The sequence below is a fragment of the Dama dama genome, chromosome 12, assembly GCF_033118175.1.
Source record: "Dama dama isolate Ldn47 chromosome 12, ASM3311817v1, whole genome shotgun sequence".
In the NCBI taxonomy this organism is placed as follows: domain Eukaryota; kingdom Metazoa; phylum Chordata; class Mammalia; order Artiodactyla; family Cervidae; genus Dama; species Dama dama.
In genome coordinates, this window is record NC_083692.1 from 76,706,547 (window position 1) to 76,721,805 (window position 15,259).

At 37.6% G+C, this 15,259-nt stretch overlaps 1 gene segment (V, D, J or C); it reads left to right on the forward strand.

The window, feature by feature from the left end:
* The first annotated feature begins 3,508 nt into the window (after positions 1-3,508).
* Positions 3,509-4,312, forward strand: LOC133066955 (T cell receptor delta variable 1-like). The segment is given in 2 exon segments: positions 3,509-3,632; positions 3,852-4,312. Coding segments are annotated over 2 exon segments (510 nt in total).
* Positions 4,313-15,259: the final 10,947 nt, after the last annotated feature.

Genomic DNA, 15,259 nt, shown 5'->3' on the forward strand with positions numbered 1-15,259 from the left:
GCGGTGTAATTTCTCCACCCTCGCAAACAGTGTGTAGTGGTTCCATGAGAACCCCGGGGGCCGCCTCATCCATCTGTTTTACATTCCTTCAGGGACAGAGCAGGATGGAAGATTAAACGCCAAGACAGTCCCTGCAGAACACCGCAGCTCACTGCACATTTCCTCTCCGCAGACCACAGACTCGGGCACTTACTTCTGCGCTGCGCAGCACGGTGCTCCCCAGGCACCTGCGGCCTCTACACGAACCCTCCCGGGGCTCAGCCCCTCCTCCAGCCTCAGTCACACCGTGACGCCGTTACCAGGTATCTGCACTGTTTAGTATTTCTTACCTACACTGGTACAGTTTTAACCACAAACACTTTTTGGCCCAATGAATTTGAGATTTGGTCTTTTCCCTTCTGAATATCACCTGTATCTCCTTCTGCACTAGAACCTCTGACTTGTAGTTAGGAGAGTATCTAGATAAGACGACAGATTTAAAGTAAATATTTAAACACGTTATGATGGACTTCAAAATGATAAAAAGTGAAAGGACCTAAAAGGAGAGAAAATAACTCAAATAAAGATGTTATCCAGTTTAGTTGGGTGTCTCAAGAATATTCAAATTTGCCTTACCATAAATGCAAATACAAATAACTCACAATTGCAATTACTCACTTTTGCAAATTGCAAATACTCACATCTTATCCTATGACTGGGGCAAAGCAAACAGAAAATATTTGTTCAGTGTTCATACACAAATTGATCATTTGAAACAAATTTATCCTCTTTCAGTTCTGGATGCAAGAAGTCTAAAATCAGTTTCACTGGCTACAGTCAAGTTCTTGGCAGGGTGGATTCTTTCCCTTCACTGCACATTACATAGTTTTAATTTATTTATTTTATAAGTGGAAGTTTCTACCTCTTAATCCCCTTTACCTATTTCACCCCTACACCCATCCTTTCCCTTGCAGTAACCAGTAGTTTGTTCCCTATATGTCTGAGTCTGTTTCTGTTTTGTAATATTTGTTAATTTGTTTTGCTTTTTAGATTTCTTATAAAAGTGAAAGCATACAGTATTTGTCTTTCTCTATCTGACATTTCACTAAGTGTGATATCTTCCAGGTCTATCATGCTGTCCCTACAGGCAAAATTTTATTCTTTTTTTATGGCTAGTAATATTCCATTGTACACACACACACACACACACACACACACACCCTCATATATATATATATGTGTGTGTGTGTGTGTGTGTGTGTGTATATATATATATATCTTCTAGATCCATTCATATGAGTGAAAACTGAGGTTGTTTCTATATATCTTCACTATTGGAAATAATGCTGCATTGAACATTTGGGTGCATACATATTTTTGAATTAGTGTTTTTGTTTTCTTCTGATAGATACCCAGGAATGGAATTGATGAATCATATAATGCATGTGCATGCTAAGTCATTGCAGTCATGTCCGAGTCTTTGCAATCTCATGGAAACATAGAGCGCCAGGCTCCTCTGTCTCTGGAAATTTTCCCAGCGAGAATACTGGAGTGGGCTGCCATTTCCTACTCCAGGGATCTTCTTGACCCAGGGATCAAAATTGAAGTGTCTCCTGCATTGAAGGTGGCTTCTTTATCGCTGAGCCACCTGGGAAACCCCGAATCATATAGTAGTTATATTTTTATTATTTTGGGGAATCTTCATGCTGTTTTAAATAGAAGCTACATCAGTTTACTTTCCCAGCAAGAATGCACAAGTTTTCCCTTTTCTCCACATCCTTGACAATACTCAATTATTTTTCATTTTTGTCATGATAGAATTCTGGTAGGAGTGAGGTGATTTTGGTTTTGATTTGCATTTACCTGATGATTAGAGATGTTGAACATCTTTTCATGTGTCTGTTTGCCATCTGTATGTTTCTTTGGAAAAATGCCTATTCATGTCCTTTGCCTGTGGTTTTGATATTGTGTGCAAAAGTTTTTTTTTATATATTCTGGACATTAACCCCTTATTGACTGATCACTTCCAAGTATCTTCTCCCATTTGATAGGTTGCCTTTTTTGTGTGTGAATGGTTTCTTTCACTGTGCAAAATAATTTAATTAGGTCCTATTTTCTGTGTTATTTCTTTTTTGTCATTGCCTGAGGAAATAGATACAAAAATATGGCAAAGATGAATGTCATAAACCATATTGCCTATACTTCCTTTAAGAATTTATGAGTTCAGGTCATATATTTAAGTCTCTAATCCATTTTGAGTTTATTTTAGTATATGCTCTGAGAAAATATTCTAATTTCATTCTTTAACATGTAGCTGTCTAATTGTCTAACACCACTTATATAAGAAGCATTTTTCCCCCATTGCTTCTTCTTGCCTCCTTTGTTATAGATTGATTGACCATGTTCACAAGGGTTAAAATCTGGACTCCCTATTCTGTTCCATTGACTGAATCTCTATGTTTGGACCAGCAGTGTACATTTTAGATTATAACACCTTTGAAGCATATTTTGATGTCAGGGAGTGTGATACCTTCAATTTTGTTCTTTTTTTTTTTCAAAATTGCTTTGATAATTTGTGGTCTTTTGTGATAACTTGTGGTTCTATACAAATTTTAGGGTTATTTGTTCTAGTTGCACGAAAAATGCCATAACTATTTTGAGAGGGGTTGCATTAAATCTGTAGATTGCTCTGGTTCAGAGGACATTTCAACATTGTTAATTCTTAAAACCCATGAACATGAAATATCTTTATATTTACTTGCAGTATCTTCAATTTTCTTCATCAATATCTTATAGCTTTCAGAGTGACATCAGTACAATTCTAGGGCACATGATCTAATAAGTTCAATTCTCCTTGTAGAGGCACAAGACTGAATGTCCTGATCCTCCTTAAAGTCTAATAAATAAGATTCATTGTCAGATTTCAGAAAAATAATATTTTATTCCTGTTACAGTTTCATAAAAACACATACAAATGAATAGATTCTGAAAGTCAGAAGAACTGATGTTTCCTCATTTCATGTTAAAGTAATTTTATTTACTAAAAAATCTAAATAGAGCCCTAACACCCAGTTAAGAAAAAAAAATAATTATTTTGGATAAGATAGCTTTTCACCAAGAAAGTTGAAAACCTGTGTGTTTTAAAAAAGACATTGTTTCTGAATGGAGGAAAGGTAAGCATAGGCTAAATGAATGACCAGTAAGTTACAAGAAGAGTTCATATCCTATGCTAAATTCTATCTTAAATGAGCTGGTAAAATTACTTTACTGATTGATTATCAATATTTGTCAACTTGTTTAAAATTCAGTTCCCCTCAGCTCATACCATTAATACGAACTGTTTTTTTCCATACTCCTTTTCAAGATCTGCCTAACTCAATTACCAGGGAAAGACAAGTAGACAAAATAAAGTTTGTGGTGAGCCAGACGTTTTCCCACATGTGCACAGACCACATGGGCTATGAACGTGACAAGCCCCACTTCCCGTTGGGGGGAGTCACACAGGTTCCGGGTAGTATGTATATGTGCTGCCAGGCACTCAAAGACACTGAACTCTCAGCTTGAGGCAGGACTCAGCACATTTGTGCAGGGGAACCCATGCCTCATGCTGCTCTCCAGTCTGCTCTGGGTGTTCCTGGCCTTCACCTTCCCTGGTAGGGATACTTCCAAACAAGGGTACGAGTGTTTAGGGTGAAAGGTCCGCACACAGGCACATGGTGCTTCACAGGGACTTGGGGAGGAAAGGAGGGTTGGGGAAAAGCATACTTATTATGATTTCTATTTGGGTTTTCTTTGGGCCCCAAATTAGTCTAATCCCTACATTATTTTGTTCATTATTTCAGCTCTGTTTCCTGATTTTTTTCCCCCCACAGGATCTGGTGTGGCGCAGAACGTTATTCAAGACCAGCCAGACATATCCGGTCAACTGGGACAGTCAGTCACCCTGAACTGTCGGTATGGAACAACCTGGAGCTCTTACTCCATGTTTTGGTACAAGCTGCTTCCCAATGGAGAGATGATTTACCTTATTGGTCAGGTTTCTTCTAGCCAGAATGCAAGGAATGGCCGCTACTCTGTAAATTTTCAGAAAGCTCGTAAATCCATCAGCCTCACCATTTCAGACTTAGAGCTGGAAGATTCTGCAGAGTATTTCTGTGCTCTCTGGAAGCTCACAGTGCTTGAAGTAATGGGAAAAGCTAAACAAAAACCCCAGAGTTTAATAAAAGAGAGCTTCCCTGCTGCAGAACTCCAGCTGAAATATGCACCTGCATATCCCAGACCAGAAATGGCAGTTGTGTGGTTACTTAATCTGTGGTCTGGAAGCTCCTTTTAAGTCGCTTAGGAACAGATGTCCAGACTAACTTTCTAGTAATATGTTCTCAGTCTTGATTTTTTTAATTTTATATCAACCATACAGAACATGTGCGAAGTTGTCTAAATTTGAAAACTTGTCCCATAATAATTTAATGTGGCAACTTCACCTAAAAAATCTCACATCATAAATCTGGGTTTAATTTTCAGAAATTGTCATGAATATAATTTCCTTTGTCTTTTCTTCTTAGGTTTTGTGTCAGTTAGGGTACAATCAGAAAAGTAGAACCACAGTGATACAGAATAAGAGACTCATTTTAAGGAATAGAACTCTCAGGCAATTGCTAGAGTTGGTGGAGGAGTTTATACAAAGCTGTTATCTTTGCATTTGGTGCGAGCCTAAATTTACTTTAAATTAACTAGAGTGTCATTTGGAAAGGAAAATTGGATATGGACAAAAACATGGAAAAACTGACGTGTAAGGACATACTAGAACCCATGAGGACAATCGGAACCCACAAAGACACACTAAAACTTGTCTGTCTCTTGTCTCCTTCAATCTCACGGTAATGGGTGACCTTCAGGGGAAGTGGATATTTCCCATCATGCTACATGCACATTTGGCACAAGATGGGAGATCTGGTTGGAGGTCAAGGAGTTGTAAGTCAGCAATAAGGTGAGTTAGCAGATCAGCAGCAACACGTGTGAGTTGCACAGTGGCTGGAGCCCTGCACCAACCAGCAGGACATAAAAAAATGTGGCTACTTTATGACAACTACCTTCTACACCTTGCAGTATCTTTTTTATGGCCAACCCTAACCCAGAACAATACAGGGAAACAAATTCTGAGTCATAGATTTCCAGCTAGTAGAGACACTACAAAGCTATTCCAGTACCTTCTATGTCAACTGGTCATCCATCTATACCTCTTTTAACAACACACTTTCAAATAAAGAAAACAGCAAAACTATGCTTCTTGTTAATACGATGCAATTACTCCCCATTCGACCAAAATCACTGTAACCTTCTCCTGAAAAGAGTATACCAGGTTTGTGCAAGCATTCCTAAGTTGCTTCAGCCACATCCGACTCTTCATGACCTTATGTACTGTAGCCCACCAGGCTCCTCTGTTCATGGGATTCTCCAGGCAAGAATACTGGAGTGGGTTGCCATACCCTCCTCAAGGGATACCAAGTTCACTTATCCATTTTTGGGTGTTATTCTTTCCTTTTATACCTCACCCACACTGTCCCATTGGATCCTGCATCTTAACTACTGAGATACAATCAGATACAAGATTAACTTGTATTTTGCACATCATACATTTCCATAGGCAGGCTATTGGGGGAGAGATTTAAAAATGGTTACTGTATTCACAAACATATTCACATCAAACTGAAAAAGAGATTGTCATAACTACTATCAACTTAAAAAATATTCACAACCAGAAGTTGAGAGTTATGTTTTATCTGGTGGGAATTTTTAGGACTTCAAGCCTGGGAGATAACATCCCAAGAAACCCTGAAAGAACTGCTCTAAGGAGGTGAGCAGAGGATCCAGGTTGTGTAGAAGTTTTGCAACAAAATGCAGGTAGTCTGAACATCAAAAGATTATTGTTAATTAAAGAAAAATGGATATCTCAAGTTAAGGAGTCTAGCTCTTTTCTATGCATGGGAAGATGCAAGAATCTGGGCTCACTGAAGTCATTCTTTTACTATTCACCTCAGCTATCCTGGGGCCAGTATCTATGTTTCTTACATCCTGAGATCCTTTAGGCTCATGACAGGGAGTGACTGCAGTTCTGATGGTTGTTAGATCACAGATATTCTTCTCCTTCCTGAGTGCCCTTAGGCTCAGGAGCTCACACTGGGCTGCAGTTGCTGATGACTGATATCCTTGTTTACTGATATGGCAGGAAATGCTCCATTTCTGACTATTACAGTTTTTGTTACTGCAAATGACCACATGATTGTTGGTAGTATTTATAACTACCGTTTCCTTTACCCATTCCATAACATTTTTGCTCATAACAAGCACCTTCACTCACTGCCATACTTGACTTCCTATAAAACAAGCTCCTTACATAGGAGCAATGCTATGTGGGAAATCATCAAGGTGAATAAGACATTCTGCAAGTCCTCCACTGTGGTTTTGACAGAAGTTCAAAGGGTATTGAAGGCAAATCCAAGGGTCTATTTAAGTGGAAATAATCTTGCCAATAAACAGGGAAAATTGATAGACTGTATTCTGGGAAATATCATTAAGAATGATGCTTGATTTCATATCAGATGCAATAGAAGTCACCAAGGGAAAGCATTTTTAAAGTGTTAAAAGGAAGCAAATACTTTCAAACTAGTAACACTTTCAAACTAGCTTCTTAGGAACATGAAAGCGAATCCTTTATCTAAATCTTTCTATTTTTTTCCCCTGAGAATCAGGCTGTAACACACTGCATGAATCAAGAGTGAAAGCTAAAGCTCTGCCAGCTGGTGTCCTGCTCAAACATCTTATGATGCTTACACTGGCCTTGCTGCTCCCCTCCAGTGATCATGGGTTAAACTGCCAGGAAGCCTGTTGCAGTGAAAAGGAAAAAAGAGGAATAAGGTCTTTTCCTTTCCCTTTCCTGAGAACAAAGAAAATAAAGAGAACAGTGAGCAGGCCTGAACATTCCTGAAGTGAAATGAAAGTCACTCAGTCGTGTCCAACTCTTTGAAACCCCAGGGACTGTAGTCCATGGAATTCTCCAGGGCAGAAAACTGGAGCGGGTAGTCTTTTCCTTTTCCAGGGGATCTTCCCAACCCGGAGATCGAACCCAGGTCTCCTGCATTGCGGGCACATTGTTTACCAGCTGAACCAGCAGGGAGGCCCAAGAATACTGGAGTGGGTAGCCTATCCCTTCTCCAGAGGATCTTCCCAACCCAGGAGATGAACCAGGGTCTCCTGCATTGCAGGTGGATTCTTTACCAACTGAACTATCAGGGAAGCCCTGATAGGGATTCCCTGAAGTCTCAGTAGGGAAAGGTGTGAACATTCCTAGTTGTTTTTTTGTTTTGCTTTGCCTTAACTGCTCCTGACTCCACATATCTGTAAATTTGCTTTGAAAATATTGTAAAATATTAAAAACATTGAAAAATTGGAAAATATTAAAAATATTGAAAATATTAAAATATTAAAAACATTGAAATATTGAAAAATATCAAAAATATCAAAAATATTGAAACTATTAAAAATTTTGAAAAATATTGAAAATATTGAAATATTGAAAGATATTGAAAATAATGAAAAATATTGAAAGATATTAAAAATATTGAAAAATATTAAAAATATTGAAAAATATTAAAAATATTGAAACATTGAAAACATTGGAAACATTGAAAAATATTAAAAATATTGAAAATATTGAAAAATATTGAAAACATTGAAAAATTGAAAAATATTAAAAATATTGAAAACATCAAAAAATATTAATAATATTGCAAATATTAAAAATATTGAAAATATTAAAAACATTGAAAACATTGAAAAATATTAAAAATATTGAAAATATTGAAAAATATTAAAAATATTGAAAATATTGAGAATATTGAAAATATTGAAAATATTTAAAAATATTGAAAACATTGAAAAATATTGAACTTTTCTTGTGGATAGATTATTCTGCAATTTCAGATTCTGTCTCCCAACCCCACTCCCAAGATTTTGCACATTGCTGCAGCTGATTGAATATCTAAGTTAGGGAAGGTATTTTGTTGTGTGATTTGAATGTGTGTTCCTACTTAATTCTTATTGGAACACTTCAAGGTTGGATCAATTCACCTTTACGGAGGCAATGTGGCAGTGCTTGAGACTGAAGACTTGGTTTTTATTTCTAGATCTACCACTCATTAGTTGAGTATCTTGGGAAAATGACTTTATGATTTTTTGCTTTAGTTTTCTCATATCTACAATGTTAGATATTGATAGGATATTGATAGAATCTACCATGCAGAGTTCTCATGAGAAGTGAATGAGATAGTAAGTGTCAGTGCTGAGACCAGTGCCCAGCAGAAAGATACTGACTACCTACAGGAAAGGAAATTGAACTTGAAGGGGGCTCAGTATTTTGCCTGGTATTGTATAGTAAGTATCAGAGCGGAGCATACCCTCCATATCCTACTTAGAGCAGATGCCCTTCCTCACCCCAAGAGCAACTGTCTCAATATAGTATTGTATTGTGTTTATAGTACTTATTACTCTTTAAAATTATTTTTTTCTCAAAAAAAAAAAAAAAAAACCATTCATTTTTCTCTCTTCCTACTGAACTGTAGGCATTAATATCTCTTTACTACTTCATCCTCCAGACCTGAACAATGCTTGGCACATAAGAGGGCATACACACACACACACACACACACACACACACACACACACACGCACAATGAAACCCAGCAGGGTTCTATAGGGTCTTTCGGAAACAGACTCCCAGTACCCACCTTCTGTTGCTTCTTGTGCAAAGAAAACAATTAGCCTCTTGGGCTTTCCCTGAATTCCAAAGAATATACTTAATCAGAAAAAAAATGCAGAAGGAGAGGAAAGCAGTCAAGCAAGACAAAATAATAGTAGTTTCACCATTAAACAAAGCTAAGAAGGAACTTTTGTTTCTTTCCATTTGAAAGTTTTAAATTTTTTAATTAAAATTTTATATAAAAAATTTCTAACCAAAGTGCTTTTCCTCCCATGGGTTGCCATCCCAATCTCTCTCAAGTTGAACAGCAGCAGTCCACAGTGAGGAAACTGATTTCTGAAAGTTCTCAGAAACTTTCAGTTTCTCTTTGCTGAAAGAGGGGGGTCAGCTCTCTTTGCATGTGACTTTACAGGGGATGTCTGATTAAGCTTCTTCTTTGGCTAAAGTTTTTTCATAGACAAGGGCAGGCTGAGGACATAGGAGGCAAGGACCATAGAGCCCAACTCCATTTCAGTATATTTAAATGAATCTTCAACTTTCTACATCTCATAAAACATTCTGCTTTTACACTTGTAATTCACCTTCCCTCCCATAATAATAAAACAGGTTATCTCTTTTACTTTGAAGTAGTATCTCTTTGCCTAAACACTTCACCGACACCATTTTTTCTGATTTCTATGGCACCTTAGGCCACTGATCATCCAAATTCTATAGTCTGATTTTTTAGGACTCATTTAAAATATTCAAGCTTTCTCATCTCAGAAAAAAATATTTCATATTCCCCCAAACCCCATACATGCCACTCCTGCAACCAATCTATCTTTTACTCCCTGGTTATTGTTTAAAAGCCCTAATCATATAACTGCTTACACTCTGTCACCTCTTTTTCACTCCATACACTTCTGTTTTTTCTCCCAATACTTTCTAAAATCTGTTTTCTTAAAAATCACCAATAATTTCTTTATTTTTAAATCCAAAGGATGTTTTTAACCTCTTTCATCTAGACAAGTATTTCTCAAATTTTAATGTGCACAGGAATATTATTCAAATGCAGATTCTGGCATAGGAATTTTGGGTTGAGCCTGAGATTCTGAAGTCAGAGTAGCTCCCTGGTGATGCAAATGCTCCCCACCTATAGACCACATTCGAGCAGCCATTCTCTGCAGTGCTTGCCACTCTTTTGGAGACCTTTGTGCTCCTGGCACACAGTACCCCAACTTTAAACTTTAATTTCTGGGAGATCCCTTGCAAGATCTCCTATTCTTCTTTACCCATCCCACATCAAGAGCATTCCTACTGCTTAGGGCCTCTTTCCTCTCAATCTGTACACTATTCTTTGAAAATTTCATCTGCTCATATTGCTTCAATTATCATGCAAGCAGTCTTAGTGGAGTGCACATAAGACTGGTCTCTGGAGTTAGATCTAGATTCTTTTTATTATATTTTATTTTAAAGTCCTCTATTACTCCTTAATTTTCATTTTCATTTCACTATAACCTTGCAAAAAAAAAAAAAGACCCTATTTTTAAAGCAAACTTCATATATATTTCTTATTTTTTTTTGTTTTTGTTTTTAATATTGTATTTTTAAGAGTCTAACCTCTACTCTAGATTTTTAATCTTTGTTTTTCAGTATTTGATATCAATTTTGGACATTTGAGAATCCAATATTCAGTGCCCATTTTTATTTAGGAGTGTGATGACTACTCTCTCCCCCTTTGACTCTCCTTTTTCTCCCCCAGATCACCTCTATTTCCTCCCTCCCCCTTCTCTTCTCAATCCAATTTTGTGAAACTCTGTGGGTGTTCTGGGCTATGGAGAACACTTAGGGAACAGAGTACAACCTAGATCTGTCTCTCTCCTCTTGAGTCCCCCTTTTTCTCCTCCTGCTCATCTCTATCTCCTTCCTCCCTCTCCTTTTCTTCATGTAACTCTGTGAACCTCTCTGGGTGTCCCTCACGGTGGAGAATCTTTTCACCATTAACCTAGAAGTTTTATTATCAGTGCTGTATAGTTGGAGAAGTCTTGAGGCTACTGGAAGAATAAGACTGAAATCCAGAGGCAAGAGACTTAAGCCCCAAAACTGAGAACACCAGAAAACTCCTGACTACAGGGAACATTAAGTAATAAGAGATCATCCAAAAGCCTCCATACCTACACTGAAACCAACCACCACCCAAGAGCCAATAAGTTCCAGAGCAAGACATACCACACAAATTCTCCAGCAATGCAGGAACATAGCCCTCAGTATCAATATACAGGCTGCCCAGAGTCACACCAAACACATAGACCCATCTCAAAATGCACTACTGGACACTCCATTGCACTCCAGAGAGAAGAAATCCAGTTCCACGCACCAGAACACCGACGCAAGCTTCCTTAACCAGGAAACCTTGACAAGCCAATCGTCCAACCCCACCGACTGAGAAAAACCTCCACAATAAAAAGGAACCACAGACCACCAGAATACAGAAAGGCCACTCCAAACACAGCAATCTAAACAAGATGAAAAGGCAGAGAAATACCCAGCAGGTAAAGGACCATGAAAAATGGCCACCAAGTCAAACAAAAGAGGAGGAGATAGGGAATCTACCTGAAAAAGAGTTTAGAATAATGATAATAAAAATGATCCAAAATCTTGAAAACAAAATGGAGTTACAGATAAATAGCCTGGAGACAAGGATTTAGAAGATGCAAGAAATGTTTAACAAGGACCTAGAGGAAATAAAAAAGAGTCAATTAAAAATGAATAATGCAATAAATGAGATCAAAAACACTATGGAGGGAACCAACAGTAGAATAACGGAGGCAGAAGATAGGATAAGTGAGGTAGAAGATAAAATGGTGGAAATGAATGAAGCAGAGAGGAAAAGAGAAAAAAGAATTAAAAGAAATGAGGACAACCTCAGGGACCTTTGGGACAATGTGAAATGCCCCAACATTCAAATCATAGGAGTCCCAGAAGAAGAGACAAAAAGAAAGGCCCTGAGAAAATACTCGAGGAGATAACAGCTGAAAACTTCCCTAAAATGGGGAAGGAAATAGTTACACAAGTCCAAGAAACCCAGAGAGTCCCAAACAGGATAAACCCAAGGCAAAACACCCCAAGACACATATTAATCAAATTAACAAAGATCAAACACAAGGAACAAATATTAAAAGCAGCAAGGGAGAAATAACAAATAATACACAAAGGGATTCCCATAAGGATAACAGCTGATCTATCAATAGAAACTCTTCATGCCAGAAGGGAATGGCAGGACATACTGAAAGTAATGAAAGAGAATAACCTACAACCCAGATTACTGTACCCAGGAAGGATCTCATTCAGATATGAAGGAGAATTCAAAAGCTTTACAAACAAGCAAAAGCTGAGAGAATTCAGCACCACCAAACCAGCTCTTCAACAAATGCTAAAGGATCATCGCTAGACAGGAAACACAGAAATGTTGTATAAACGCGAACCCAAAACAACAAAATAAATGGTAACGGGACCATACCTATCAATAATTACCTTAAATGTAAATGGGTTGAATGCCCCAACCAAAAGACAAAGACTGGCTGAATGGATACAAAAGCAAGACCCCTATATATGCTGTCTACAAGAGACCCACCTCAAAACAAGGGACACATACAGACTGAAAGTGAAGGGCTGGAAAAAAATATTTCACACAAATGGACCAAAAGAAAGCAGGAGTTGCAATACTCATATCAGATAAAATAGACTTTAAAGTAAAGGCTGTGAAAAGAGACAAAGAAGGACACTACATAAAGATCAAAGGATCAATCCAAGAAGAAGATATAACAATTATAAATATATATGCACCCAACATAGGAGCATTACAATATGTAAGGCAGATGCTAACAAGAATGAGAGGGGAAATTAACAGTAACACAGTAATAGTGGGAGACTTTAATACCCCACTCACACCTATGGATAGATCAACTAAACAGAAAATTAACAAGGAAACAAACTTTAAATAACACAATGGACCAGCTAGACCTAATTGATATCTTTAGGACATTTCACCCCAAAACAATCAATTTCACTTTTTTCTCAAGTGCACACGGAACCTTCTCCAGAATAGATCACATCCTGGGCCATAAATCTAGCCTTGGTAAATTCAAAAAAACTGAAATCATTCCAGTCATCTTTTCTGACCACAGTGCAGTAAGATTAGATCTCAATTACAGAAAAAAAAAACTATTAAAAATTCCAACATATGGAGGCTAAATAACATGCTTCTGAATAACCAACAAATCATAGAAGAAATCAAAATAGATCTAGATTCTAATCGCTACCCTGTCACTTAAAAATACTGCAATCCTGGGTAATTTAAATTCTTTGAAGCTAGGTTTACCATTTGTAAAATGGAGGGTAAAAATGAGTAATCCAAGATGTTGTTGTATGAAATAAGATATTTCTTATGAAGTTCAGACAGTAAAGAATCTGCCTACAATGCAGGAGACCTGGGTTCAATCCCTGGGTCAGGAAGATACCTTGGAGAAGGGAATGGCAACCCACTCCAGGATTCTTGCTTGGAGAATCCCATGGACAGAGAAGCCTGGCAGGCTACAGGTCATGGGATCAAAAGAGTCAAACACCACTGAGTAACTAACACTTTTAGTATTTCATTTTAAAATAAAGCTTAAGCTTCAGTGCCCCTTACATAAACATGACATTTCCAAGATGTGTAGGGCCCCAGCCATATTTTATAAATGTTTCTTTCTTTTTATTTTATTTTATTTTATTTTATTAGTTGGAGGCCAATTACTTCACATTTCACTGGGTTTTGTCATACATTGATATGAATCAGCCATAGATTTACACGTATTCCCCATCCCGATCCCCTCTCCCACCTCCCTCTCCACCCGATTCCTCTGGGTCTTCCCAGTGCACCAGGCCAGAGCACCAAAAAATAAGATATCTTAACGAGTTAAGATCCTTGCCTGTTAAACCCCACCTTCCACTCTACTATAATTCTAGTTTGTCAGGTGGTGACAGAGTGAGCCACAGGCTTATTTGGCATCTGCAAGAGTGAATTTAAATTAAGAATGCATATAAGTTTGACATAGTGGAATTTATTTATGCAGCTCACAGTCACTTTGGTATATAAGTGTTTGTCATCAAGATCTCACAGGCTAAACATCAGAGACAGATTTCAAACAAAAATCCGTTTGACACTAATGCTGATTACCTTACATTACACTGTACTGCTCCTCCTTTGGTAATGATTCATCAAGTCTTTGTTTCCAAAAGGCATGATAGTCTATTGCCAGAACTTCCAGTGTTTAAAAGCATGTAACACTTTCCTAATTGGTTCCAATATGTTTTTATGGTTTCCTTGCATGCTGTTACATTCCACTCTGTGGAATATCTGTGCATTTCACTCTATAGATTGGAAAATGAGTTCACTTATGTTCTTCCTTTGGTATGAAAACAGCCTTGTTCGATCATATTTATTACTGTTCATATTAAGTCCATGCTGACTGGTCACAATTTTTTACATTTATGAGAATAAAGTGAAATTCATAGTATGCCAGTACAATGAGGGCATTAACAACTATGGTAGGTAGATGATACTAAGGTCCCCCAGGTAGTGCAGTGGTGAAGAATCTGCCTGCTGATGCAAGAGATGCCGGTTTGATCCCAGGATTGAGAAGATCCCTTGGAGGAGGAAATGGCAACCCACTCCAGTATTCTTGCCTGGAAAATGCCATGGACAGAGAAGCCTGGTGGGCTACAGTCCATGGGGTCACAAAGAGCCTAAGGGACTGAGCACACACACACACACACACACACACACAAAAGAAATTTGCAGGTGGGATTAAAGTCTCTAATCAGTATGACCTTGAATGAATCAAAAGGAGATTGTCCTAGGTGGGCCTAATCTAATCCAGTGAGCTCTTTAAAAAAGAGCTTAAATGTTTCCTGAGATCAGAGACATCCTCCTTGTCTTGAGGAAACAAGTTGCCATGAGTGCTACAGCTACAAGGAAATGAATTCTACCAGCAACCACCGAGTTTGGAAGAGGAGCCCATGCCCCAGACAGTCTTAGTTGACTCCTTGACTACAAACTTGTGAGATTCAGCTTAACTGTGTCCTGATTTCTGACTTACAGAACCTGTGATATAAACAGATGTTGTTCCATCACAAAAGTTCTAGGTAATTTGTCACTATCAATAGGAAACTAACATAGACAATAAACTTGTTAATTGGTGTGATCAGTTGATAGTATTGATCAGTTGATAGGATTTGTTAGGACAAGAAAATTTGGAATGTAATGAAATCTTGTAGCACATAGTACTGTGATAGACAGTTTCCAAATTTTGACCATAATCCTATAAATTTTCATCCATTATCAAAATACACTTTGCATTTTTTAAGAAAGCAAATTTCAATCAATGATTATCTTTCTTTTCTCTGTATTGGAAGCTTTTATAAATTTATTGTCATATGAAGAAAAAAGCAAAAAGTATGAAGGCAAAAAGCATAGAAACAAAAAGTATTATGGCAGTGTGTCAT